Here is a 25,395-nt window from a genome sequence, read left to right on the forward strand (position 1 = left end):
GGTCTTGGTAGCCCTACGGATAAGAGCAGCCCTAACATTCACTCTTGAGGCAGGGTATAGCCCACAAACATAAACAGAATCGCTTCAAACTGCCTGCCTATTTAGTCTTAGACAATCATTTTAGAATAACTCCCAATATAATACAGTCATGTAGATTAAGAAAACCAACTGACACAGACCCCGACTGACTACAACTTAAACTACAAAACATTTTTGAGAGTGTGCTAGTTTGGATGACAAACATGCCCTATGGGCTCATGTATCGGAACACTCAGCTGGTGGTGGAGAAGCTGTGTGGGGAGGCTATGGAGCTTTTAGAACTCTGAGCCTCGCTGGAGGAAGTAAGTTACTGGGGTGCTTTCAGAGTTTACACTCTTGCCCCATAGTTGACCCTCTCTTCCTGTGTGTGGAGCTGAAATGTGATCTTAGCTCTCTGCTCCTGCTGCCCTTCTTTCCTCGTCAGGGACAACTAACTAGCCCTCCCTCCTCAACTCTCCTTAATCACTGTTGACCATGGTGTTTCATCACAGTAACCAAAGTGACTAGTGCACCCTTCTCCTGCTAAGGAGGCAATACCATTAACAACCACATGGTCTTATAGGTTTGCTCCACTACAGAAAAAATCTTATCAAAGGCCGGAATGCCATGCATCTCTAACATCTACTCACGATTGCCTACAGTTTATTAGGTTATGTAACATGTTTGAAAAGAGACCTTCTCTTAGCAAACCAAATTAGAATCTGTATTCTAGCTTTGTTAAGTCACACAAAATAAAGATATGTTTAATTTAATAAATCTTTATTGAGCTCCCACAGGGTGCATGAATTAAGGATCTATAACTTACACAGGTAGAAAAGTGTTACTTTAGCCCCTCCCTTTTAAAATGCAAATTGCATCTTCTCTTTATATTTCAAGTGAATTATTTAAGGTGAGCAAGGCTCAGTTTGATGTTACCATATGTAAAGGGGATAGTACAAACATTTTCCCTTCTCCAAAAAAAGGACTTTGTGCCGGAATAAACCAGTCTGTTCATCTAACAATAGCTGATCAAAAAGGCTAGAAACTCTGGAAGAAAAGACGTTCTTGGAAGCACTGTCCTCGGAGGAAGGGCTCATTCCCAGAGGACAGCAAGATGTAGAAGAAAACTAATTGGCTCAAAAATTACACTGAGATCCAGAAAATACCAGTCACAGCTTAGAGAGAGAAAAGGAAAACAAACAAACAAACAAACAAAAACCAGATGACACTAACTGTAGCTGGCTTCTAATTCTGATGTCGAAGTCGAGAAAGGACTCTGATCTGAGCAGGGGGATGAATCCACGCCCATGAGCAGAGTGGTTTTAACTGATCAGTTCTCCAGTGCACCAACTGTATTTTCAAGTCTAGACCTGGCGTTTGTACCTAACAACACAGAAGAAAAGCAGCAAGGAGAAGCTGTCAAGTATAGAGGACATGAAATGATTTGGCAACCCTAGAATTCCCAGTCTGGGTCTTTGTCATCAGGAAACTCGCACTCCAGCTCACTCCACGGTGACGCTGGCGGCAGTGCCAGCGATGGCCTGTTATAAGCAGGTGGCAGCAGGGACAGGATGGAATCCTGGCTCTCTTCTTTCATCTGTTAAAGAAACTTAAAATAGTAATGCGGGCACACAGAGTCAACACAAATTTTAGTACCAATAAATAACTTTTAAGAAATTATAAAACTTCAAAATTATTTTTAGGTCTTTTTTCTATAAATGCCTCCAATTCTGATAATCAGAAGACAGAAAGACTTAAAAGCTAAATAAACTACTTTTAATTGGAATTATTCTGCCCTGTCATTAATTCCAGGTAAGTCAAGACACCAGTTTTAAGTTAATGAAAACACAGAGTGTATAACATGATATACTGCTTTTACTCATCTGATTTTGAAGACTAAAGATCTTTCAGATATTCTATCATTAGTGCCATCAGATGGGTCAGTGGGCAAAGGTGCTAAAGGTGTTTGAACTCACTATACCTGAAGACCTGCGTCCATCCCTGGGGTTCACACAGTAGAAGGAGAGAATCTTCTGCACGTTGTCCTCTGACCCCCATGTGCATGAACGTAACACCCAAGTACGCACACACAATCGAAGATGTCAAAAATTAAACTACTAAAAATGTTTCCCTGCTTTAATGCTATCTTGTAAGAAAGTTATTAGTAAGACTTGATGAAGTCAACAAAATAATGGTTTTAAAAAAATAGTATTTTCAAATATTTAAGATAATGGACATAGACCAGCTCACCTGCTTGAAGAATACATGGGACAATAAACTGCTTGCTGATGGCCTGAAAATTTTGAAAAAGTTTAGAAAATAAAACCTAATATTAGAATGTAGATTTTTTTAGGTATATAATTACATTAGAAATGAGGTTTATTAAGTTCCAGTTGCTTTTGGGATACTATCTTATAAGGACTCCAACGTACAGTATGGCTCGTTAAGGAAGGGAATGGCTCAGTTGCCTTTAGCCTACTGGCTATGGGTGAGATAGGACCTCTGTTGGTCTTTTCTGTGCCGAACACACAGATTGCAAGCCCAGCGCCACTTTGAGATCTTTGGCAGCAGTTAACTCTGCAGCTCACACACGACTGAGCCTGTATGATAATGAGTATTCAGAGACGGGTAATGCCTGGGGGGTGCTCACCAAGCTAAGACAGAGCACCTGTGTGACCTGGGCAGGCATCTCCATGACAGGTAAGGTGACCTGCTGACGTCCCATGCAACCTATGCAACCTAAGTCAGAAGCTCATTTTTTAGTAAAAGGGGGTAACTGTAGCCTTGCTTGCTGACCTTGACCTTGATATCTTCCCTATGCTAATTCCCTGCCGGGTTCCACCCTCCTGAATGCTTAAGGGAAGTTCCTTGTCTGTGTATCCTGCATAATGGGTGTTAACAGCTTAGATGCAAGATTGTAAAACATCATAGCGAACTTCTGCCCTCTGGGGTTCTCCCATTGTGCTATAAGCCTGTATTTAAGACCTCCTCCCTCCTTCAATAAACGGCATTCGGCATTAAAAAAAAAAAAAAAAGAAAAAGAAAAAAGAAATGAGGTTCAGAACTATAAAACTCAACACTAAAAAGGACAGAGATTAGAAGTAATTCTTAGCAACAGCCTGGACTGATGGGAAGAGATAATTCTGGAAATTCTCTTAAATTAGTCCATACTCAACTTTTACTGTACACATACTATTTACTAGGAACTATGCCAGGAAGAAGGTTCTGAAAACAGTAAGACTCCTTATCTTCTTTCTACAATGCTAAAGCTAGCATCCCAGTCTTTGAAATCCTATTTATATCAGTACACTAAAAGGACACCATTTAGACTGCTTAGAGGTGTCTACACGTGCCTTAACATGGACACTAAGAACAAGTGACTTGAAGGCAGCAGCTGCCTGGGTACCGTGTGGCCATGAATGAAGCCCTGTGACCTGGGACCCCGTGTTCTTCATCCTTGCTTATCACTGACTTGTTCTTAGCACTGATAGTCTCTAGCTGAAGTTTTTGATCAAAAGATGTAAATTTCATGGGAAGGGTAAAACTACCAGAAGATATAAAGCATATACGTTTTGTGCTATTTAGAGGTGACCAGTGTTACCTTTTCTCAGGATCTTGCTGCAAACACAGCTGCACCAGGCTTAAGAAGGCAGGAGAGAATGTTTTTGTGGATGGTGTGTGGAGCCGGTCACTATTGACTGTGTGAGTTCCAGTCGAGACAAGCACGCTCTCTCCAATCCCAGAGTCTACTCCTGACTGGGAATTTCTCATTCTAGAGTCTGACTGTGGAAAAATACTGATATCCAGTGGGCTATATGGAGGACCTTTCAGTTTCTGTAATAGCATCTGGGGAAAAAAAACATTTTTAAGTGCTTTATAGGTAAAACATTTAGACAAAAATGATAGTAAGTCTCTCGAGTCTACAACAAGCGTGTTCAGTGGAAGTTATCCAGACTTAAGGAAGCTATCCCAGTGAGGGTCAGGGAGTTCAGAAGCATTACCTGAGTCCTGTGCATGTCCTGGAAAGGGACCTGCCCACTGGCTAATTCACATGCTGTGATCCCAACACTGTAAATATCTGACTTCACATTATATCCATGTAAATCCTGTAAACACAATTTGAAGGCCTTAGTACAAATAACCAAGAGTGGCATACAGATGTCTTCTTGATAAAGGATGGTGAACGATGGAAAAAGAAGCCCCACAGTACAAAATCAAGATCTACCTAATAAAGCTCTCACAATTAAAATTTCTAACACAATTTTGAGAAGAGAAAAGGTCTTGTGGCAGCCATTCACCAAAAAACAAGGACACAACTGTCCTATAGTCAAACTCAAAGACATTTGAGACGCACAGACAACCCAATGCAAGAGCCACACCTGACCTGTCTCAGTAGTTCTGGACTCAGCCACGGCTGCACTGATGTGCTGAACTGTGGGAAATCAAACACAGCCCTATGCCTCTGTCCGTGCTTAACCAAACTATGCAGATGGGACAGGCCAGAGAGGGTCACCAGGCCATCACCAGAAATGAGGATATGGCTGGCTTTAAAACTCCTAGAACAAAAAGAAACAATCCTAAGTACTAGGAATCTGGCCAATGAAGAGTGAATAAAAGTCTGGTGAGAACACATCTCTATATTCCCTTGGGAAGTAAATATCCTTTATAAAACAGCAGTGTACACCACGTACTTAAAATACATGCCATTTCCAAGGAGTCAAGGAACTCCTTAGGTACTTAATACAGTACCAGAACATGGGGGTATCACAAAGTTACATGTTTGGAATTGGTAGAATTTTTTAAGAAATGAAATCGAATTATTAACTTTGCTATATTTTAGGTTACACTGAAGCATACCATTATTATATCAGGTTAAATGCAATACAATAGAAGCCTCTGTGGGATAACAGCACTTATAATGATATGTCTGATTAAAGTTCCTTTAACTGTCCTATAAATTATGCAAGAGCCTTACTTTTCCATCTAAAACACTAACTTTGGACACTAACAGGGTGGTGCAGCCCATAATCTGGTAAGGTGAAGCAAATTTCAATTTGAGTACAGTCAGGTAGGCATCCTCGGCCAGACGCTGCTGAAAAACAAGCGGGACAGGCCAGAGGTTAAGGAGACGGAAACAGGAGCACAAGTCTACTCAAAGTTCTCTGCAATGGAAAACAAGAGCTCAGAAGAGCACGGAGAGCCGGTATGTGGGCTGTGCTCTGCAGGACTGCCCACTCAGCTCAAGGAAAGGGCTGTTATAACTCACCTAAGACAAAAACAGGACATTAGCTGGAAAACCAGAAAAGAAGCTCATCTTCCCCAAAAGAACAAAATCCCAGCTATAATCTGGGCATGTGAGTTTTCGGCGCTCCCACTCAGACAAGCACTCTGCAAGTGCCTCACCGGCACACATACTGTAGTGTGAACAGTTTTGGTGAACAGACGTGAATGGCAGGCACCAGTGTTATCCACTGGTCCTCCTTCAGTTTTCATTTATAAATTTCTTATCCCTCCTTTTCTAACACTTGACTGCTCTTTACTAACGTCAGTCTCCCTGATGACTGCTTTTCACGCTTTCGTTTGTGTACAGTGTGAGTAATCACATACCTATGGATGCAGCCATTCTGGTGCAGGTAGTTCAACCCTCGGACCGCTCCAAAGAGGATGCTTCTGATTAAAGTCTCACTCATCCCATCAGGAAAGTAGGTCCTCAGGAGCTGACTTGCAGAGCCTGCAAGAAAGCCCTGACATTCAGATGAACACTTGAACTGTTTGAAATAGTCCTTTCAGTCATAAGGAGACAAACACACATCCGTTACTTTTGAGTCTAGCCATTTTCCCATGCAGATACAATTTTCCTTCATGAGTTAACACCACCACCACCATGCGGTGCTGGGCTTAGATCTAGGACCTCACATGCTAGGTGAGCATACTATGCATTTTTTAATTTTAAGGTAGAATCTCATTAAGTTGCTGAGGTTGGCCTTGAACTTATTCTGTAGCTCAGGCAGACCTTGACTTGTGATCCTCCTGTCTCAGTCCCCCAGTAGCTTATAGTTACATGCCACCAGACCTGTCTTGAAATCTTTAATCCTAACCCTTAATCCCACTCCCCCTTGCTTCCTCCCTGCTTTTATTTGGAGGAGGGGCTGGGAATATAGCTCAGAGGTACAGCATTTGCCTACCCTGCTCAAGGCACTGGGTTTCAACCAATAATACTCTCTCACACACACCCCATGTGCGTGAGCATGTGCACGCGCACACACATATACACACACAAGCTTTAGTAACTTTTTAAAAGTAAGAGAATATTCTTCAGTTTGCTGAATAAAAAAAAAATGTGCATTGTATATGTCATTTTAAATCCAGAAGTAATTCACACGAGCTATTCTAAAGACCAAGCTCTAGAATCCATTCCCTTATTTATTCAGCACACACATTGAACACCTAGGGATATCATGATAGAACACATAAGTGACTACCTCCTTCAAGAAGCCCAAGTGAGAGAGCTGGGCACACGTGACATTGACAGTACAGTGACGTCAGTTCACACACAGGGAAGCAGAGGCAAAGACGGTGTGCTTATGTGGGGAGTTATTTCTGCTCGTAAAACAACAGCTCTCTGTACCGAGAGAGCAAAGAAAACTGAGAGGAGGGACCGTGTGCGCCAAGACACAGAACTCGGAGAGAATTAGTGGTGGTTTAATGGATCACATAGAACATAAAGCAGAAATAGATCATGAAATCTAGCCTTGGCCACTAAATTATAAACGGAAAGTAGTGAATGACAGATACAAGACACCACGCGTTTTTACAATGACAGCGTCCAGCTTAAGCAAGCAGTTGTTTGACTTAAAACCATTTCTTACCATAGGCCATAAATGGAGAAATGACCCAAAGCCAGCTGCCCACAGTGAAAACTGTCCAGTAAGTTGTGATATTGGGGTGTTGGAAAAAGTGAGACAGGATCACGGCTCTCTAGGATAAACGTACAAGAGAAAAGACATTTCAAAGTCACCCTTTTCTCACAATAGCAGTGGTTGTGGCTAATACTCAAGGGACCATGTTGGCTTTTGCTTCTAAATTTCATGGCTGCTCCAGAAAACACATGACACTGATTTGTGTTTCGTAAGGCACTTTTACAATGCAGAAAGCCTCTCTAGAAGCATGCCATGAAAGAGGACTGAGAACTGAGTCTGCCTCCAAAGGGAGCTCATCTAAAGACTCAAGTTTCTGTTGTAGAAATGTTTACAAACACATAAAAATGAGCAGGGATGTCACTGCTAACACCACATCATGGGGAATCACTGAAAAACATTCTAGCATAGTTTCTGCCAGCCTTTTTGTCTACTGTATGTATGTATGTGTGTGAGTATGTATGTATGTATGTGTGTGTACGTATGTATGTGTGTATGTATGTATGTATGTATGTATGTATGTATCTATATCTATCTGCACATACAAATGCTTTCACACTTATCATTTATTTACTTTATCTGTATCTATCTACCTATCTATCTATCTATCTATCTATCTATCTATCTACACATACAAATGCTTTCACACTTATCATTTATTAACTTTATTCGGAGAAGGCCTGCACACGGCCCAGCACACAGCTGGAGGCCAGAGGACAGTCTGCAGGAGCGAGTCTTCTCTTTGCATCCTGTGGGCTCCAAGCAGCAAACTCAGGTCAGGAGGCTTGGAATCATCACCCTCACTTGCTAGGCTATCTCCTGACCCCCACATAAATATTTTAGAAATTGAGATGACAGCAAAATAAAAAATTCCCCCTTTGTAAAAAACAAACAAAAAACAAAAAAAAAAAAAACTAGAAAATAATTTTATGCACCTGCAATGTGATCCTATTAAAATGTATCAATTCTGAGGTTAATTTTGCTTAAATGATAGAAAATAAACTCGTATGTTTTTTGTCTGTCTGTCTGTCTCTTTCTCTCTCTCTTACTATTGTCATTAGACTGGCTGAGGGTGTGGTCAGTCTCCAGCATTGCACTGAAACTTGCCAATCACTTGAAGGAATTCATAGTATTTATCGAAGTTGACTATATTTGATCTGTCAGATAATGCATCTCACTATATTTGATCTATCAGGTAATGCATCTCGCTTCCATGTATTCTTTCCAATCTGGTAACTGCATGATTTTATTAAATCCACTTTCTCTAAGGGAACTATCAGTTACAGATGCAGCCTTCTCACACTGACACTACGGCCAACACGCCCTTCCTTTACACCATACCTGTAAAGCTTCCAGACGCTCTTCAGTGCAGTTTTCCAGGTTTGTGATTTTGATAGTTACCAGTGTTCCTGTAGGAGTGTGCCGTGCAAGGTGAACAGAGGTCAGGTTGTCAAACCCTCTTCCTGAAATCAGACATGAAACCCACAGTAACAATCAAAGCAGAAAAGAATCGATTCTGTGTACTTTAGCAAAATTTAAAATCCCTGCTCTTCAAAAACCACTAAGCAAATGAAAAGGCTCAAACAGCCTAGAACTTAAACACTTGACTCACCAACATGTCAACCCAGGCCATTCTCAGCTACCCTGTGAGGGTAGGCCTCACTGCTGCTAGGGAAGACAGGGCCCTCCACTTCTAGGTGATGCGGCCTGGCTCTCAGCAAGAGAAAGGCCACTACCACCCAGTGAGGGTCAGCCCCACTGCTGCCTGGGAAGGTGCAACCCTCCACCTCTGGGCAACGTGGCCAGGCTGTCGGGAGTGTTCCACGGTACAGCACAGGTCTCGATCCCTATGGTTCAAATTGCCTACTAATATTATGATCCAGATATGACCCTTACTTCAGTACCTTGTGTGCCCTCCTTGACTTTTTTTAATGTTATTTGTATTAATTCTTTGAGGATTTCCTAAGTGTGTCTTGGCCATATTTAGCCCCCAATTCCTCCTATGTCCGCTCTCAAAACGACATTAAACATTCTTTTCTTTCTGCCACACTTGTCTTCCGGTCCACTCAACTTGAGCTCCCTCCCGGACTTCCTAGTCATCCACCTTACGGAAGCTTCTTGGGAGTAACTAAAGAGTTATGTAGCTTGTTGGACAGGTTTTGCACAAAGGGTCACAAGCCATGCATTTGCAGGTCTCACGCTTTCCTTCTACTGAGTTGGAGCTGCTCAGACTCAACGTCTTGAGGAAGGTGATGAAGCAGGCATTAGAAAGCACTCTACGAGCTTTGATGAAGATCCTTCCACCCCCAGCACAGACACACAGCACAGGTCAGCACATCATGATGCCTGACAAACCTGAATGAAGGTCTGTGTGTCAGACAGTACGTAGTTACTATGTTTAGACTCTAGCCATCTGCTCTGTATTCACTTTTATTTATCAATGCCTTTCTTTTATCAATATTAAAATTTTACTTGGGAACTGAAATGTTCTTATCAGGAAGGTGTGTGTGTGTGTGTGTGTGTGTGTGTGTGTGTAAATAAATATTTATTTTTAAATGAATATATGAAATATATTAAACATATATACATAAATACATTTTATAAAATATAAAAATATAAAGAAAATGATAAGCCACTGACTGAAAATATTAACAATGTTTATATCTGATAAGATTTTCATTCAGAAAATATAAGGAACTCATAATTCTCTAAGACAGCAAGCAATTCAGTAAAAAAACAGTACTAGGCATGTGAAAAAATGCTTAAGCTAGAGAAAGGTACATTAAGATCACACCATACCACTGCATACCTATAGTGATTGCTAAAGTTATGACTTGATGGACAAATTGTCATGTAGGCAAATAGTGGAATGTTATTCAGCAATCTCCAGCCTCTCCTTACAGTCCCTGGCAACCGATCCACATGTTGTTTATCACAGAGAGGGCACCAAGAAGATGGAGCCTTCATGCTTAGCTTCTTTCACTTAGCACAAGACTTCTGAGATTCACCTGTTGCTCAGTAAAAATGTATTCTATGGCAATATCACAGGTACTTGATGCATTCATGGGTGGGGATATTTGAATTACTTTGTTCCTGGTGACTATAAATAGTTTCCCCAACTATTCCTACACAGGTCCTTAAGAAGGCACATCTTCCTCTCTTTTTGGCAAATATCTGCATATGAGGTTGCCAGGTCATGTGGTAAATACAGGTTTGAACTTCTGAGTTGCCAAATTGTTTCCTAATGTGGCTGAACTATTTTTGCATTCTTAGATACAATGCATGAGAGCTGTAACTGCTGGGCTCATTCACTTCTCAAAGCCTCTACGGTATCAGTCCATAAACTGATTAATCCTTTCATGACATATTCAAAGCTCCACCTGATCACAGGGAACCAACCCTTCGTCAACAGAACTTAGTCAGCAGGGCCCATGTCTGTGGCAGGCATACCCAAGCATACACATGCGATGCATTGCCAAGGCTGATTCCAGTCCAGGCTTTGACTCTGGTTACTCAGCCTCTTTTGGTTTCTCCTAAACCTTTTCTTCTGGCCAACAATTCTGTGAGTTAGCAATATTGTTTTTTTTTTGTTTGTTTGTTTGTTTTGTTTTGTTTTTTAAAAAAGGACCCTGGCCCCTTTAAGAAGTCAGCCCCTTTCTGCCATTATTCTTGACTCCCAGAGGTGGTCTGATGCTCTGTCTTCCCTGCTCTGCTACTGGGTGATGACCTAAAATTAGTTCATTCATTCCTTTCCTATTCATCCCTATTCCTATACGGAATAATTGTTACACTAAAAGACAGAGGTAACCGTAAGCTTGGGGCAGACATCACCCTTTAATGGACAGGCTCCTTTAACAGAGCTGCACTCCACTGCCCTCTAGTGCCTGAAAAGCGCTGTTCTATGTGTCCATCTACCAGAGATGGACCTCAAGTTATACAGCTTTTTCACATCCTCTCACCTAGCAGTTTTTAGTGATTAATAAATGCTCCTGGAGCCGGGCGGTGGTGGCGCACGCCTTTAATCCCAGCACTCGGGAGGCAGAGCCAGGCGGATCTCTGTGAGTTCGAGGCCAGCCTGGGCTACCAAGTGAGCTCCAGGAAAGGCGCAAAGCTACACAGAGAAACCCTGTCTCGAAAAACCAAAAAAAAAATTAAATAAATAAATGCTCCTGAATGTTCAGAGTAAACGCTTCACACACATAAAGCTATAAACAAGAACTGATTTCGTTCTGTACTTAAATAAGAATGATTTGTATAACTGAAAATTTGGATAAAAATATAAATTATATAAAATTATAAAACATAAATATATATAAATTATATAAAATATAAATTAGCAAGTAATTTGAGTTAAGTGTCATGACTGAAAAGACTTATATGACCTGGTTTAAACTTCTACCCTGATAAAAATTAAACCCATAAAATTAGAAACTTCCTAAAAAATGTACAAATAAGTACTTAGATTATCTAATGTCCTCTTTTTTCTAAATAACTTCAGTAGAGAAGTAAACTAGACAGAAGTCTTGAAATGTGAGACTATTTTTAGACAGACATAAAATGCACTGGACTCATCTAGCTGACCCTGTCAAAATCCAGTTTGACGCTGTAGGTGACACAAGAGAAAGACACGCCCATAACATCATCTTGGTGCCCTCAGCTCATTCCAGCGTGAAGAGGCAGGGATGTGAAGTGCAGGATCGTTACCTATTTCCACTTGCAGTTCATAGTGAGAAACATTAGTGGAACATATCACTTCCTTGGCTCTAGCAGATGGAGGTGACCAGGAAATGGCTGGCTCATCAACCTGCATTTTTTCAAGACAAAAATAAAATAGGATAAACACCATTAGTTCCCCAATTTGGTCCCCCTATCCCAATAGACAATATTGATAGTCATCAGGAAGGTTCTGGAAGGTGGTTGAAGAGGTCGGTTTAAGATCTCGAAGGAATTTACCACTTGCTAACTGATGTCAAAGAGATTTCAGCCTGAAGAGGGAGAAAGAAATACTTTCCATCTCAATTTCCAATAAAACTTCTTGATGGGTCAAAGAATGGATGATAATTGTTAAGTGTTCAAGGGAGGAATTCCAAGGACCTGTGAGGAATATTCCAGGCTTGCGTTCTTGCTTCAGTCTGAGGTCTATGCTCTGTGTTAACAGTCAAGAAAAACTTCAGTCTATTAAGATAGCTGAAGAAGTCTTTCCTATGATGAAATGAAGGAAGAGGAAGGTCAAAAAGAAACATAAGCCTAAGGAGATGGGAGCTCAGGTCTCCTGCCCGAAGGTGCCCACAGCAATGAGGTCTCATGGGTGCTGTGGGGTCAGAGTCAAGTTTGCATCTAAATATAGAGTCAGTCAAATATCACACACAAAGCAGAAAGAGGAGGCCTAACCCGCTGGCATAAAATGACAGCCACAAGGATCTCCTCAAGGACACCAGGACTCCAAAGGACACCTAGAAGCCTTTACAGGAACTAGCAGGTGGCAAGAATCTTGTTACTGCCTCCGATGAGGCAAGAGGGGAAACAACATTACTATGTGTTAGGAATCGTGCTAACTCCTTTTCCAACTCTTTAATCAGGAGAAACAGGCAGGGTTTGAAGCCAATAGATGGAGTTATACAGACAGTGGCAGGTATATTTCCTAAACTCGAGAGCAGACTGCTAACACTTTATGGTTAAATATCAATAAAGGTGGATGGTATGCAAGAAGAATCAAAGAGTGGAAGAGAAATTCTAGCACACAAGTGAAAATAAGCCCAATGTGGGTGTGGGATGTTCCTTCAGAACAGGAAGCACTCAGATGTAAGCGTATAAAGAGAACACACAAGAAAGGGAAGATTGTATAACAGTCTCTAAAATTTAAAGTGCTATCAATCTGTAAGGCCAGAGACACAAAACACCCAGGTTTATTTTCATAACTTAAAAAATGGCATGGGGCAGAGACAGCTCAGTGGTTAAGAGCATTGGCTGCTCTTCTAGAGGACCCAGGTTCGATTCCCAGCACCCACACATGGCAGCTCACAACTGTCTGTGACTCCAGCTCCAGGGGATCCAATGCTCTCTTGTAGCCTCTGAAGGCACTTCACCCGTGTTGTACACAGACATACATGGCAGGCTAAACCCCCATACACAAAAAAATAAATTTTCTAGAAGAAAGAAAAATGACATTACATTACCACATGATAGGCTGAGATCAGCTAACCAGCCTGCCTCTAATTCCCTCCATTTGGTGTATGAAGGAAATAGTCTTCTTAAAGCAAGACAGAGTATAGATGTTATAAGCAAACATTCCAAGCGGAGAGTCTTTCTGTTTGCTAGTTTTTTGTTTTTGTTTGAGACAGGGTCTACACTGTAGCCCAAACTGACCTTGAACTTACACTTTTCCTGCCCAGTCTCTGTATTGCTGGATTGTAATCTCTGAGTGCAGGCTGAACGGCCAAAGCCCTCTCAAGAGCAGCTGTACTTCCAGCCCCCGCCCGGCTTTCTCTTGCTCTGCTTTTACTTCCTTGCTTTTCTTTCTTTCTTTTTTTTTTTTTTAAAGGAAAGGTCTCACTTCCTAGCCCAGACTGGCCTTGAACCCGTGGCAATCCTCCTGTCTCATCTTACAAGTGTTAGGAGTATAGACGTGAGCCACCATACCTGGCAACAGACCCAATTTTCAAAAAGTAGAACACTGCAAAGCGGCAAGTTTGATGCTTCTGCCTCGAAGAGGCTGAGATCGAATTAACAGGTGAAATATGAACCCTGAAGAAAAAGTCATGGTGATCGCAAGAAGACAGCAGCATGGGGTTTATGGAGACCGAATCATCTCAAACTGACCTCACTTCTCCTAGTGGCATAATGACCAGAGAACTGAGAAGCGAAATCATGGCAGGCTCCCTGTCCTAGCTCATCTGTTGCTGTGATAAAACATAAAAGCAAATTTGGGAAGAGAGGGTTACTTTGTCTTACAGTTCCAAAGAGAGAGTCCACCAGGGCAGCAGAAGCAGGACCTCAGCTCACACACTGCATTGGAGGTCAGGAATCAGAAGCAGAGCAGGAAGTGAGACCAGGCCATAAGACCTCAAGGCCATGCCCAGGAAGTGAGACCAGGCCATAAGACCTCAAGGCCATGCCCAGCCATGTATTTCGTCCTCAAGGCTCTACCTCCTAAGGTCTCAAACAGTACTACCAGTTGAGGACCAAGTGTTCAAACACGTGAGCTTACGGGATACTTCATATTCAAACCACAACCATCTTTATATCCCAATAGGTTCTTTAATGGCTTCCTAAAGATGCTTAATTTAAGAAGAAAAATCTGAGCTGGGCGGTGGTGGCACATGCCTTTAACCCCAGTACTCGGGAGGCAGAGGCAGGCAGATCTCTGTGAGTTGGAGGCCAGCCTGGTTTACAGAGTGAGTTCCAGAACAGTCAGGGCTACACAGAAAAACCCTATCTTGAAAACCCAAGACAAACAAAACACAACAAAAAAAGAAGAAAAACCTGGTAGATCTCTCTAAAAAACTTAACAAGAAAATGTGCGAGCCCGGGGCTGGAGAGATGCTCAGAGGTTAAGAGCACTGACTGCTGGCAGTTCTTCCAGAGGTCCTGAGTTCAATTCCCAGCAATCACATGGTGGCTCACAGCCATCTGTCCTCTTCTGATACATGCAGTCAGAACACTGTATGCATAATAAATAAATAAATCTTTTTTTTTAAAAAAGAAAGAAAATGTGAGAGCCAAAGTTATATTTTAAGTTTTTATTACTATGCCTAAGAGATCCATGAAACAAAAACATCTCCGATCTGCAAGCCTCTTGCTCAAGGACAGACAGTTCCTGAAATGTTGGAGGCTATTGCTTTGGAAGATAACAAGACACATGTTTTCACTCCCCTAAACAAGTTTGTTTGACCCATCTGCACCGGATGTGCTTGATCACATGTGGGTGGGAGGTTCATGGGCAGGAAGTTCATCAGGATGTATGCTTGCCCCTGACTGGACCTGATGGAAAATACTTAAGTCGCTGCAAACCCTGACTCAGGGCCGTTTCCCAGGAACCTAGGAATGGACCTGGCCAAAGCCCATCCACCTGATTAGTATTTAATTAAAGCTTGCTTCAATTTGGCTTTAAACTGTGGTAGTGGTCTTCTTCTCAATCGGTGGGATTAAAAATGACTGTTCACCGGTTTGGTTTTTAAACCTTGTAGTGAAGTCTGTTCTTCATCTCAGGGTCAGAAACTGGATTTAGTCAGCAAACCTAAGGCATAGTCTTATTAGCCAAGCTGTTTAAACGAATGTATCTTTAGCATCATTAGGCTTAAGTGAGGTGTCATGGAAAACAAAGTCATAATTAGAGGTTTTATAGTTTGTAATGGGAGACAAATGCCAGATGTCCAGGTACTTGGATTTGCATCTTTTTTTTTTTTTAAAGATTTATTTATTTATTATGTATGCAGGAGAGGATGCCAGATCTTATTACAGATGGTTGTGAGCCACCATGTGGGTGCTGGGAATTGAACTCAGGAACTCTGGAAGAGCAGTTAGTGCTCTTAACCTCTGAGCCATCTCTCCAGCCCCCAGATTTGCATCTTTTTAATCCAACATTTTATCTGGGCTGACAAAAAGCTACAAGTCGCCAACAGAAGACAACGGACAGTGTTCTTAAGCAGTGACTCAGGGAGGCCCTGGAAGCCTTTTCCAATCACTAGGCACCAGTTTTCAGCAGGGCTCAACTCACATTACAGAACTTCTCCAGTTTGTTTCTCCACATGAGACTTCAGATTACACCTCTGCTTACTTCAAGATTTTTGTCTAACTTAAAATATAAAAGGGCTCCAACCCAGAGGTTAGAGGGACACCAGCATGGAAATTTCCAGAGTTTCAGGTCTCAGTAACAGCATGAGACAAGTCAACCCAAAGGCCAGCAAGGCTTGGATACCACCTCCTACTACACACAAGGGCAGGGACCTTGAAGACAGAATGGTGACTAAAAATGGCAATGGTTAGTCAGTCCTGAGAAAAAGTAAAAGCAAAATTAACTGCAATTACCTTATGTTGTAACACATTTTTCAAAGGAAGTTGCACTATATAGTAAAAATTATCGCATAAACTAAGGATTAAGTGGAGCAAAGATTTCAGAGACATATTACCCAGTTTGTCCCTTTAACTATTTCTACTGTGTCAGACACCGTTTAAAGACACCCAGATGAGTAGGACAAGCATGGCCCTGACATGGGGACCACGTTACGGTTGAGGAGACACAGGCCTCACACTGTCAGACGATGCCGTCACAACTGTTCTGGGAAGTGCCTGAGACAGCTGACAGTACAGTGAAGTAAAAAGGTCTAGGAGAGACAGTTACAGATGTGCAGTTTGAACCAACTCTTACGGAGGAGAAACATCAGGGGAAGGCAGAAACAAGGGGATTTCAAGCCGAGAGAAGATCAGGTACCCAGTAAGAAAGGAAACTCAAAAACTGGTCCTATACCACACCATCGAGAGTCTGTATCATGCTAAGAAACCTGGACTTTCTCCCACTGGCTTCAAAGCGGCGTGAGCAGACGCCTTGGAACGGTACTGAGGGCTGGTGTGAGTACTGTGGGAGAGACTGCATGTGTACAGTCTACAGGCAATGACTATACCCAACAGGCCAGGTAGGAGATGAGATGGAGGAGAAGTGATCCTGCTCCTGGGGGGAGGGGCGAGGTAGCGTGAGGAGAACCCCAAAGTTTGTAGTATGAATGACTGAGAGTCAGGCTTTCATTAGCCAAAGTGAGAAGTGCAGGGCTGGGAAGATTGGCATGCAGATTAAAGTTTCACTCAAATCAATAGAAACCCTGGGGAAAAATCTAATGGGATGGCTTCTGTAGATAACCCCAGAGCCCAGGAAAGAGAATGTCTGATGATCACCACCGTCCTCTTAAAACACCAGAGGCAGCTCTAAGAATCATGAGACCTCTGCAACCCAAACCCCAGGAAGAGATAACGCTGCTCAGAGAGCAGGTTGAGAAGAGGTCAGTTAGAGACTCTCGGAGACCAGCATGAAGAGGAGGGAGTGAAGACCGAGTCACAGGATGAGGGCACTGAAGAAGGCCCAGGAGGAGCGTTAGCTGAGTCCCACTGTCTTCTTACCAGGTGTTGATGGGCACTGCTCTCAGACTGTTTCTCGGGTCTGAGTGATTCAACTCGAGTTCGTGAAGCACAGAAACAATCCTGCAAGTCAGAGATGCATCAGGTTAGTGAAAAGCGTGGCACACACATGCACTGGCTTACGTACACAAAAAGACCTGGTATCGGGGCTGGAAGCCCAGATGGAGGTGCTCACGGGACGGGGTGGAGCACCCAGGTGCACAGAAGGCTGACGTCACTCTTATGCTTGTGCTTAATGCCAGCTCTGCTCCTTGCCTTCCTTCACTAGAGGTTACGAATCTATTTTTAACTGCTGGTCTTAACTTCTAAGTCTTCCAGAACCTCAGAAATTATTCTGCTGTATCCAATGTTTTTATTTGTTCCTCGGACTGTTTTCTTGAATGTAGGAACCATGTTTTCCTACAGTAAACCATTTGTTTAATTATAAACACATTGAATATGTCTGTAACCAATTCTGTTTCTTTTTTTTTTTTCCATCACAGGCAATTTATTTTGTTCTATTCATTCACAGTTAATACAGAAAATACTTGGAAACATTTCCATATAATGTTTGACACAGAAATCATCAAATAGAAGTATACAATGTTGACAGGAGGCAGTACATTTATAATTTATAACCCCAAATGTATTTATAAATTTGAAATGGAAAGATCTACAAATGAAATTATGAAGGTTCACCAAAGTCATTTAATCTGTCAGTTTCTCATTCATTTTTATGTCTTAATAATATTCTATTGTATGAATAAGCCACATTTTATTTCTCTCCAGTATTTGGTAGCTATTTGAGTTGTTTTAACTTTTTTACTATTAGCAACACACTGCTGTAAACCTTCATGTACATGTTTCATAGGTGCACATTTTCAGTAGTTTGAGGATATATTCCTAAGGGTAGAATTGTTGAGTAACAGAGTAACAATGTTTTGCATTTTGACCAACCACCAAACTGTTTTGCCAAAGTGGCACACCATTTTACAATCTCACCAAATCCTTGTTTTTAAGGCTCTGATTTTTGTACAAAAGCATTCAATCATTCTGTCAGACCAAACCAGGAAAAGTAAGCTATAGTTCAGAGCTGTTCTATTCCATTTACTATGCAAAGCCATTCTTGGCGTTTGCAACTCTCAGCCCTTTTGAGTATTCTTGCAGTGTTCACCTTTTCCTCCACCACTTTTTTTTCTTCTTTTTTTTTTCTGGTTTATTTCTATCTATTACAAATGTATAAAAAATCCTCCATCAATGCTGTTGATAGCAGCAGAACCTTGAGAAATATATCTTTGGTTTGCCTCAGAAAAGGAACACATATTGTACTGTAAAGTTTATAAAATTGGCGCAAAACATTGTGATAATGTTACAATACCAGTTTTAAGAGTTCAGTGACTAATGGGGAGCCGATGGGATACATGCAGAACTGTGAAAGCGATCTCACTTAGCCAGCTGTACACGTAGACTGTAAATCTACATTCAGATCATTTCTGAACTAAGACTATCATCTCATTTTATCTGTTGAGGTCAACCAGGAAACCCTAGAATATACCTTGATTTTTGCAAAAAACAAAATAGGGGGAGGGGTTTCTTCAGCATTTCAGTCCACGAGTAACAGTATCCTAACAGGCAAAGTGTTCTCTCACTGTCAACATAGAATGAACTGCTGCTGGAGGTCAACTTGGGCTTTAATTTGCATTAGCACTTACATGCATAGTAGTCCAAGTTGTTGATCTCATGACTTTAAAAAGTAACTCTAAAAAAGTAAAATGGCCCTTCTTGGAAGACTAAAGAAAGACATCCAGCCATAGTTGTAAAAAGTCTCATCAAAACAATATACCCTTTTATGAATTATGCCTCAATTAAAAAAAAAAAGTAGCCCCAAATAAGAAGCAGCTCTGAAAAAGAAAATATAACTTAAGATATTTGAAAAAAACAAGGTGAATACAGGTTCAAAAATAATTAAGATACATTTTCTTAAGGCTACCTAGAATTAGGCTTTAAAGAATTCTACCATTTCAAGTTTACCACTAGTTACTAGATACCTATTTACAAACAAGATGTTCACCTTTTTTGTTCCTTTATCAAGAGAAAAATCTACCTTCAGACTATGAGGGTGGTGATGGGGAGGGACTAGAAAACAAGATTCAAACAATCCCATGCAAATATCACATTTTTCAAATGGAAGAACTCCAAACTGCACTAGAAGATCCAATCACTAAGACACTTTCCATTGAAATGATTTAAGTACAACTACATGGCACCAAGGTTTAGGCCTAATATAGGCCTGACAACCAAGTCCTTGTTTTCTGGAAGAAAGGCCTCAAAAGTCCCATTCAATTCCACATAACAATACTTCAAAGATCAATTAGGTTTTCCTTTCCTTAATATTTTTGTTTTTGACTTCTAATCTTAAAGACTAGATTAACACTTAGCTCATTTCCCAGAAGGCATTGCTTCCCTTTGCTCTATGAAAGAGTCCACCAAGACCTCTTCCTCAAAACCATCTAGCCCCCAGCCTCCAGCCTGTGCTTGTGATGCATCTTTCTCAACATCCTGAAAAGGTAATGTAGGTAAAATATGCTCATAAACATTAAAACTAGTTGTTAGAAAGACGTAACTAGCTTTATAGTTTAAGTTTTAGAACATAAATACTTGCAGCTTAATCTGCACTGACAATGATTGTCGAAGCCCAGAATTCAACATTTACAAATTCTCATTCACACACACAAAACACACTATTATCACACAACTTGTGTCTTGAGAGAATCTTCTACTTTTTAAATCTTTGGCCTCCCAGTCAATCCCAAGTTCAACCAACTTTTCCAAGTTCTGGTAGTTACCTGGACCACTGAGGCATTGCCACAAGACTTCTTCTCTTTTGAAACATCCTTTTTCTCTAGAAATTAGGATAGCTACACCAGCTTGTTTCTTCTGTGGTGTATGTTGGTGTGGGATTATCTATTGCTTGATTTTTCATGGATGTGTTTAGCTTCTTTGGGTTGAATTTTCCCTTCTAGTGCTTTCTGTAGGGCTGGGTTTGTAGACAGGTATTGATTAAATCTGGTTTTATCCTGGAATATTTTCTTTACTCCGCCTATGGTGATTGAGAGTTTTGCTGGGTATAATAGTCTGGGTTGGCATCCGTGGTCTCTTAGTGTCTGCATGAGATTTGTCCATGATCTTCTCGCTTTCATAGTCTCTATTGAGTAGTCTGGTGTTATTCTGATGGGTTTACCTTTATATGTTACTTGGTCTTTTTCCTTTGCGGCTCTTAATATTTTTTCTTTGTTCTGTGTGTTTAGTGTTTTGATTATTATGTGGCGAGGGGACTTTTTTTTTGGATCCAGCCTATTTGGTGTTCTGTAAGCTTCTTGTATCTTCATAGGTATTTCTTTCTTTAGGTTAGGAAAGTTCAATTCTGTTTCTTAAGGTGACAAGTTGAACTCAAGGCAAATTAAGAGACTTGCTTCTATTACCAAAATGGACATTTTCCTGAATATCAACTCATGGTTACTATCAGCTGTTACCTATAATCAAATGCAATACCTACATGTTGTCTATCCTATCAGCAATTAGTGGAATGGTACTGATCAATTTAGGAAGAAACAAATCAAAAGGAAAAGTATAAGCACATTATGTGAGACTTTTATAATACACGATTTCAAGCACCTCATCCGCACTCACATCCACGAGCACTCACACACAGCATCAAGGGAGTCTCAAAGCCCATCCACATCTACTCACACCGATTGCCAGTTCCTTCAAAGTAAACAAATCCTTTCTTTTAGAATATACCAAAAACTTCCCGACAATCAAACTAGTGTTTTTCGGCTAGGCCAACCTACTAATTATTTTACACTGAATTTAGCACTCTGAATCTCAATGTCGTCATCACTCAGATAAAGGAACTAATGAGAAGGGCATCATACATCTTTTCTCACTTGCAGAATGATGTAGAAGTGTCAGTCTTAGAATTCCTTTCGGATGGGGGTCAACCAGTGGTGGCGGTGTGTGGTCAGGGTTTGGGCTGCTCTAGTTTCCACTTCCGCACTGGGGGTGGCTGCTTTTGAGCTGCCAGGGCAGATGAGCACTGCCATGTTAACATCTGTGGCCTTCACAAAAAGCATTTGCCGACCCTGCTTTAAACAGTGAAGCATTTCAATATATGTTCCAGATACACACACTTAAAGCAAATGTGTTGTTCTCTATTTTCCATATAATGCAACTACAGTCTCCTAACTACAGTCCTACCTCCCAGCCTGGCTGGTGGAGTAGGATGATGGCAGGCATTGAGTCTGAACCCTGGCTCTAATTTTTGGCAACCATGAGCAAACTCAAATGCTGTTTGAGTTTGTCCTGCCAAGCTCCCACAGTTCTAAAGAGCAAGATGACTGTCTTAACATCAAAAACCTTTTTTCAAATACTGTATTGTATATGACAGAAAGAAAGTCCCCAAACTACTTAACATAAAGCAGATGTCATGTACCTAATATACAAATATATTCCTCTGTAGCTCACATGATGCAATGATTCAATTTTTTTTTTTTTTTTTTTTTTTTTTTGTCTGATTAAGTCAAAGGTTTACTTTAAATGCCATCTTACCTGCCTTGGGACACATGGAAAGTTATAAAAGGGATGTTTTTGAAGTTTTAAAACTTATTAGATAAAACTAGAATCTAAAAAAACATGAGAAAAAATTGGTTTGGGACAAAGAAATGTAATAATGGGTATATTTAAAAAGAAAGTGTAGAAGAAACTCTTTTAAAAAAAGACAAAACTCATTAGTTTACATCATCCTCAAGGCCACACAGTTCCAGATCTAACTAACTCCAATGGTATAAAATTATAACAAAACTTACCAAAAGAGACATTGAATCGCTTTAGTTCACAGAAAGTGACAAAATCCCATCTATTTCAACGAAGATTTTTGCTTTATCTTCAAGGTGCAGATATATCCCACTATAAAAACAAAAGCAGAAGTATTTAGGTTTACATAAACCCTTGGACTAGATGCTGTAACTTATCAGATATTTAGGCATCTGCTCATTGACACAGGACCACTGACGCCCCTGAGGCATCCTCAATAACACTGTTCTGACATGCATGGCCTCCACAAGGCAGAAAGAAAGCTACAGAGTTTCTTACCACCTCCAAAGCCTAAGACACCGCCTCTCTCCTATCTTCTCTGCCCTGAACAAATATGAAGGCATTACAGAGAAGTAATTTTGGACCCTCTTTATACAAGTGGTGCCACTTACAAATAAATCCTCAGAATCTCTAAGGATTCCATTTACAAGTAAACTGAGAATCTCCAAAGACTGCCGACTCATCACCTACTAACTTACTCGGGACCCAGGCGGCACAAATCCGAAGCAGGAGTCATAATGGGCTAAAATGAGTAAGTTCCTGTTGCCATGTGTTTAAAAAGAGGCTTCTTAGTTTTCATGCAAAAAAAATGACATTTTCATAGGTCAAATTTCTTTACTTTGATTTTTAGTTCTCAACTGTATTTAACCTAGCATGTTTTGACAGACACAAAATGATGCATATTATTATGCAAACAACTCTTGTCCATTTTCATTAAGAAAGTCAGAATTTTAGCATGGTAACTTCTTCAGATTCAAGGAGCTACAAAACCACCACCAAGATCTTCTGGGTCTTCTCCAATAGTGCGGGCAATATTTCTAGTGGTTGCTCCCTTCTAAACAGCATCTCTTGAAACTGGGTTTCACTACTTCATTTTAGTCAAATCCCATGTTTGATCAAGTCATCTACAGCTAACTAAATAAAATGACAAAAGGAAGAGTTTATAGGCCGTAAATGTTATAAAGCATCATCCAATTTCATTGCTGAGGGAAGAAGTGAATTCTCTCAGGGTCCCCACTACAGCCAAAGGTAGAGAAAGAGAAAGAAGGGCCGGAAAATTGAAGATTATTTCGTCACCGGCCAAGCATTACTGTCAGTTTAAGGCAGGTGGGGGGTGGCGGGCGGGGGTGTGAAGAAAGCTGTTCCTGTGCAGCCCACCTCCAGGATGACCAGATCAAATGAATCTATACATTTTATATAACACTCTGTATGTAAAACACAAGTGGAAGCCAGGCGGTGGTGGTGCATGCCTTTAATCCCGGCACTTAGGAGGCAGAGGCAAGGGGATCTCTGTGAGTTCGAGGCCAGCCTGGTCTACAGAGTGAGTTCCGGGGCAGCCAGGGCTACACAGAAAAACCCTTTCTCAGAAAACCAAACAAATAAAAAATGCGTGCAACAAGGTAAGACAAAATGTTGAGGCCTATCCGGAAAGCAAGCTGGTGATGTCAGAATAGCTGAAAATATTCACAGCCTGTGACCCAGTAAAAGCTCGCTTTCATCAATCTGTTCTGAGAAGATATGCAAATAATGAAAGAAACCGCACACAGGACGTTTGTATTCAGGCCACAGGCTTAGGCACTATGGACCAGACCGTAACCCCACGGTGCCCTGTCCTCTAGCTGCTGACTTTACCTGAGGCAGAAAGATGCTGTGATTAACTTCATTTTAATAATAATAACCATGGTTACCATGATTCTCTACCTCCTTTTCACTTAGTATCAGCAAGTTGTTATTGAGTTTGTTGCTTTAAACAATGAAACAATTTGAGGGCAAAAAAATTCAGGTCACAATCTTCTAGAACTGTTACTACCAAAAGGATTGCTTCTGAGGGGTGGTTTAATCTCAGAAGTTTTCGCCTTGGAGATACCAGACCATGAACAGTTAATTTTACAAGACATTTTGAGATCAAGGCAGCATTTGTACCTGACTAAGGAACGCAGTGAAAGATTTGCGGTTAGTTTTCACTATTACCTATTACACTATGATTTTAAATGCTAAAAGCAAAAAAAGCAACAAAAAAAGAAAAAGAAAAAAGCTTGCTGAGGCTTTATGGAACATGTCTTTAATTCCAGCATTCAAGAGGCAGGGACAGAAGCAGGCGGATCCTCTTGAGTTCTAGGCCAGTCAGGGCTACCTACATAGTGAGACCTTGTCTTTAAAATATATGAGTGTGTGTGTGTGTGTGTGTGTGTGTGTGTGTGTGTGTGTGTGTGTGTGCACCTGCACTCCTAAATGCATAGACAAATACCTCGGTACAGCCCCTTGCAGAGGTACCTAAAAAGCTATTACAATGAAGCTTTATAAATAATCTAATTGATTCCATAACATAGACGTGAAGATCCATAGCCTTTCATTTGAAAGGTTAACACTTTAAGTGGACCCCAAAGAGCCAACGTACTTACAGGAGTTGGGTTTTGAGCTATTTAATCTAGGCATTCAAAGGTCTACTGTTTCAGGAAATGCCAACAAAACAAAACAAACCCTGCCAATTCTCTTGGTTAAGCTTCAACTTTACTGTAATTCTCAAGGTGATCTTGAGATCTCATAAAACCTTAACAGAGATCATAGCGATGCGCACAGCTCAGTAGAAATTTCCAAACTTAGTATCATGACTCATGGTTCCAACCAATATTTACGGAGTGCCAAACACTGTGGCATGTAGGTACTGTCACAAACCGTCATCAAGTTTGGAGGAAAGACATCTGACACAACAAAGCCACGCGAGGAAAACACAGCACCACATGCAGATACTGAAGACAAAACGACGCCTGGGCATTTCATTCTGGGAAAGGTCCGTCCCTTCGAAGTCTCCGAGCAGACAGCACCCGGGGGCCAGAGGGTGTCCTCCCGGGCTTGGGAAGTCGCCAGGCCTGTGTGCACCACCAAAAGGTGAGAGAGCCAGGGGAGCGGGACCGCGGCGCCTGGGCTCCTGCCCCTGGCATCCGCCGCTGGGCACTCGGGGCACCTCGGCCCCAGGGCTGGCACGCGCGGTGCGGGCTCGCGCGGGGACTCCGGCCACTGCTCGGGTGAGCCGCGGCGGCGGGACTGGCCTGGCAGGCTTCCGCTCTGCACACCTACCGGGTGGTGCTCCCCGTGCCCCCCAACCCGGGTCCGCGCACCATCCCCTCCTTGCCCGCCTGCCTCCCCTCATTACCCCGGCTGCGGCCAAGGCCGGCGGACTCCAGGCGGTGGGCGCGGAGGGGAGGCGACGCGTGCAAGCCCCGGGACCCGCCTCGAGGAGGGCCGAGGCAAGAACACTAGGCCCGCTTCCAGCGCGGGCCTCAGGGCGCAGAAGTGCAGCGCGGCCGCGACAAGGCCCGTTGGCCTGGACCTCTGCCCTAGCCCGGGCCAACGGGCCGGGACGGGATTCGCCCCACCCCGGCGGGGTCGGGGCCCGCCGCTCCGCCCCGCCGCGCCTCCAGCTTCCAGCTCGGTGGGGAGGTGGGGCCTTCGGGCTGTAGGCGGGACTGGAAGGAAACTA

General features: G+C 41.9%; 2 protein-coding genes across 3 annotated transcripts in view; one reads left to right on the forward strand and one right to left on the reverse strand.

Moving 5' to 3' along the window:
• Positions 1 to 781: 781 nt before the first annotated feature.
• Stradb (STE20 related adaptor beta) lies at positions 782 to 25,327 on the reverse strand. 2 transcript variants are annotated; one of them, XM_028885680.2, is made up of 12 exons: positions 25,069 to 25,326; positions 21,908 to 22,007; positions 17,046 to 17,126; positions 11,640 to 11,739; positions 8,277 to 8,398; positions 6,888 to 6,996; positions 5,626 to 5,749; positions 4,403 to 4,574; positions 4,020 to 4,124; positions 3,620 to 3,864; positions 2,269 to 2,311; positions 782 to 1,615 (listed from the first exon to the last, which is right to left on the reverse strand). In XM_028885680.2, exons 2-12 carry the CDS (start codon positions 21,917 to 21,919, stop codon positions 1,472 to 1,474), a joined length of 1,257 nt encoding a protein of 418 aa, XP_028741513.1. In that variant the 5' UTR covers positions 21,920 to 22,007; positions 25,069 to 25,326; the 3' UTR covers positions 782 to 1,471. The 2 variants fall into 2 exon arrangements, with proteins under 2 accessions (XP_028741513.1, XP_037066283.1); XM_037210388.1 differs by lacking the exon at positions 2,269 to 2,311 and having other exon boundaries at positions 1,529 to 1,615; positions 25,069 to 25,327.
• Trak2 (trafficking kinesin protein 2) overlaps positions 24,714 to 25,395 on the forward strand; it is a 65,179-nt gene continuing 64,497 nt past the window's right edge. The window contains exon 1 of the mRNA XM_028885657.2: positions 24,714 to 24,803. The gene's annotated coding sequence lies outside the window, so the exon portion shown is untranslated. The remainder of the gene's footprint in view (positions 24,804 to 25,395) is intronic.

This window comes from Peromyscus leucopus, chromosome 13, assembly GCF_004664715.2.
Source record: "Peromyscus leucopus breed LL Stock chromosome 13, UCI_PerLeu_2.1, whole genome shotgun sequence".
NCBI lineage: Eukaryota > Metazoa > Chordata > Mammalia > Rodentia > Cricetidae > Peromyscus > Peromyscus leucopus.

Bases quoted from the DNA above. Each gene is read 5' to 3' on its own strand.
- Stradb (XM_028885680.2), bottom strand. The intron at 5,750-6,887 runs GTAAGAAATGGT...GCTTTCTTGCAG, and splicing joins TTCTCCATTTATGGCCTATG to GCTCTGCAAGTCAGCTCCTG. The intron at 2,312-3,619 runs GTAACACTGGTC...CAAAATTTTCAG, and splicing joins CAGCAAGATCCTGAGAAAAG to GCCATCAGCAAGCAGTTTAT.